A 2,922-nucleotide genomic window follows, 5' to 3' on the forward strand; every position below is an offset into this window, starting at 1 on the left:
TGGCAGGCTGGGCCCGCGCAGCGCAGAGCCGAGAGCGCCCGTGGCGCAGGGCGGCAGCAGCGCGGGCAGGCCGGGCGGCGACAGCAGGCGACCCTGCTCCAACAGCCGCAGCACGCTGCACGTGGCCGCGGTCTCTGACACCACCGAGCGCAGCTCCGAGTCCTTGCCCTGGTCCTTCTTCTGCTTGGTGCGCCGGTTCTGGAACCAGACCTTCACCTGCGCGCCGGGTCGCGGGGAGGATAGGAGAGAGGGGCAGGAAAAACCAGCGTCAAAGGGAGCGGGCTGCCGGGGCACGAGGGTTCAGGGGGTCCTCCCCGAGCCCCATCCCTAGCCGCAGCCCCACCCCGCAGCCGGAAAGGTCCGGGCTGGGAGCTGCTCGGGGAGCTGGCGCTGCCACGAGGGGGACACAGATGGAGTGGACTGCCCTTCGGGGTTACGGAAGCAGGCCCAGGCCCACGCCAGTTACAAATGAAGTGATAAAAATGCCCACGACCCTAATGCGAAGACCAGAGGGGATGTCACTGTGCTTTCAAGCTTCCGGCGGCCAGATTTGGGGCTCACAGGTCTGGGAATCAGCGCGGCCTGAAAACCCTAATTTCCGGTAGAGGGTGTCAGGCCTGAAGGATGCAGTGGAGGAAGCGGGAAGGGGGTGAGGTGCGGAGGAGCTTTGCTCGGCCTTCCTGGACCGAAAACCCTAATTTCCGGTAGAGGGTGTCAGGCCTGAAGGATGCAGTGGAGGAAGCGGGAAGAGGGTGAGGTGCGGAGGAGCTTTGCTCGGCCTTCCTGGACCCAGACCCCTGGCCCAATGGGCTCGAATTTAGCCCCAGAATCGCTACTCCTATCAAAGGCCACAAGGGACTGTTTCCTGCTTGTTAGGTTGTCTTGACCGTCAACTAGCAGCAATCAGGGAAGGTGGCTGTAGAAAGAAGAATTTGTGCAGAATGGACTTTATAGGCCCAGCTTTCTCCACCTCCTCTCCCTGCCGGCTGGATTGGGGGGTCTGAGTGATACTCTTTATCACTCCACTGCTCTCCATCATGAACTGTGGAATCATGGGAGGAAGTCAGGAGACTGAGGTGGACTAAATACTCTCCACCAACCTCCCTCTCACTTACTCTTCTTCCTCTGCCCCTCTTCAGGCCTAGTGTCGACCCAGAATGAAGTTTGACAGCTATAGAGAAAGGCTGTCCTGTCTGGATTTTGTAAACTGAGGGGTCAACACAGAGAGAATAGGAAAATCTACCAGACCAACTCAAACTCAAAAAGAACATCCCATCTGTTCTGTCCTCAGTGGGCTTTCAGCCCAGATGCCAAACCTAAAATGCTCCCCACCTGCTTCAGGGCTGACATAGGGAAAGGGACTGGACCTCAGAAAGAAGGCTACCTCACCTAGCTGGGCGAAGTTCGCAGCATGCCCTGGCCAGGCCACAGAGGGCCTCCACAGGGCAAAGCTCTCAGGCCCTAAAGTGGCTCTGGGTCCAGAGTTCACATGCCAGCTCCAAGGGCATCATATGAATTTAATGTAAAGGAAAAGACCTAAAGTACAGTCCACAGTGCTGGTTCCCAGGACCCCAGATGTGCTTCCCACATCCCATACCTCACACATCATTGGCACAGAAGACAGGACCTCCTAGGAGCCCAGGGGGGTGTTCGGGGCTGGGTCCAGCTCAGGGCCACAGGAGGCCTTCCTTTAAGGGACAGGGCAGGCTCCAGGCTCCAGGAGGTGTACACCTTTCTGACCCACAGAAGTCACCCACGGTGCTGGAGCAGGGGGCTTTGGCCCCAGCTCCATTTCCTGCAGAAAGGGCCTGGATGCTGTGAAAAGCTTGGGAGCCCCAAAGCGGGTGGTGCCTGGAAATCCGGCCAAAACAGGGTGCCCAAAATGCTTTGTAGAGTTAAAGCAAACAGGAAATGCTCAAGACTGGGGACCAACAAGAATTTCAAAAGGACAGGATTTAGGGCCTCCTGGGCCAGGCCAAGGTGGGCAGAACAAGAGTACTGAAAGATTTGCGGATGAAGGAGGGAAAGAATGGCTTACGGAAGGGGAGGAAGCCTTAGGCCTTCCTTCTCCATCCTCCCCATCTCCTCCACTACCCTGGGGAGGCTCTGTCCAAAGTCAGGTTAGGTGGTGAGAAAGAGCAGGCTGGGGGTGCTGGGGAGGGAGGCTGGTGCAGAACTGTGCGCGACCTGGCCGCCTGGTACCTGGGTCTCGGAGAGGTTGAGCTGCCGGGCGAGCTCGGTCCTCTCGCGGCCCACCACGTACTGGCAGCGCTGGAACTCCATCTCCAGCCGGTAGAGCTGCTCCGCCGTGAAGGACGTGCGCGTCCTCTTGGGCCGGTCCAGGTCCAGGCCCTTGGGCAGGATGATCTCTCGGATGGACCCTTTGGCATCTGGGGAAGGGGAGATGTCAGACGCCAGAACCCTCCCATTTCCCTCAGCCTCCTTGGCCCAAGCTGGCTTCGGGGACACTGTGCCCAGCAGCCTGCAGTCCGGGGTGGGGGGCGGTGTGAGCCACAGCCGGGAGCAAAGACGCTGCGCCGTGTGTGTAGTGGAGCAAAGGAGCTAACTCCAGGCCACTAACAGGAGGAGGAATCAGACTTTGTCTTTGTAGAGTCCTCCGGACAAGGGAGGAAAAAAAAAAAATCAGTTCCAAATAAGCGGATGTTCCTTTCGTCCGGAGGAGCCTCGGCTGCGCAGTCCGGGTCCCCTGTAGCATCAGGGTGACCTCACTGACCAGCCCGGGTCCCGCGGGCCGCTGCTCTGGGGCCTGTTGACAAGACCGTTTTCCAGCGGTCCCCACCCTCACCCGGGGTCTCATTCCCTACCGAGCCCGGGCGGCGGAAGGAGGAGGGACGAAGCGAGGCCGGCGGGGCCTGGCGATCTGGGGGCAGGGGCGGTGCCGGGCCGGGGCCAGGCCTCGCC

The 2,922-nt window shown here is 60.0% G+C and overlaps 1 protein-coding gene across 1 annotated transcript in view; it reads right to left on the minus strand.

Moving 5' to 3' along the window:
* The window catches only part of LOC103605715 (ventral anterior homeobox 1-like), a 4,094-nt gene extending 1,276 nt beyond the window's left edge, over window positions 1-2,818 (minus strand). The window contains exons 1-3 of the mRNA XM_008590342.1: window positions 2,731-2,818; window positions 2,203-2,390; window positions 9-216 (exon numbers count right to left, since the gene is read on the minus strand). Of these exons, the coding sequence (XP_008588564.1) occupies window positions 9-216; window positions 2,203-2,390; window positions 2,731-2,818 (484 nt within the window). The remainder of the gene's footprint in view (window positions 1-8; window positions 217-2,202; window positions 2,391-2,730) is intronic.
* Between the last annotated feature and the right edge of the window lie 104 nt (window positions 2,819-2,922).

The sequence above is a fragment of the Galeopterus variegatus genome, unplaced genomic scaffold (genome assembly GCF_000696425.1).
Source record: "Galeopterus variegatus unplaced genomic scaffold, G_variegatus-3.0.2 Scaffold6010, whole genome shotgun sequence".
NCBI lineage: Eukaryota > Metazoa > Chordata > Mammalia > Dermoptera > Cynocephalidae > Galeopterus > Galeopterus variegatus.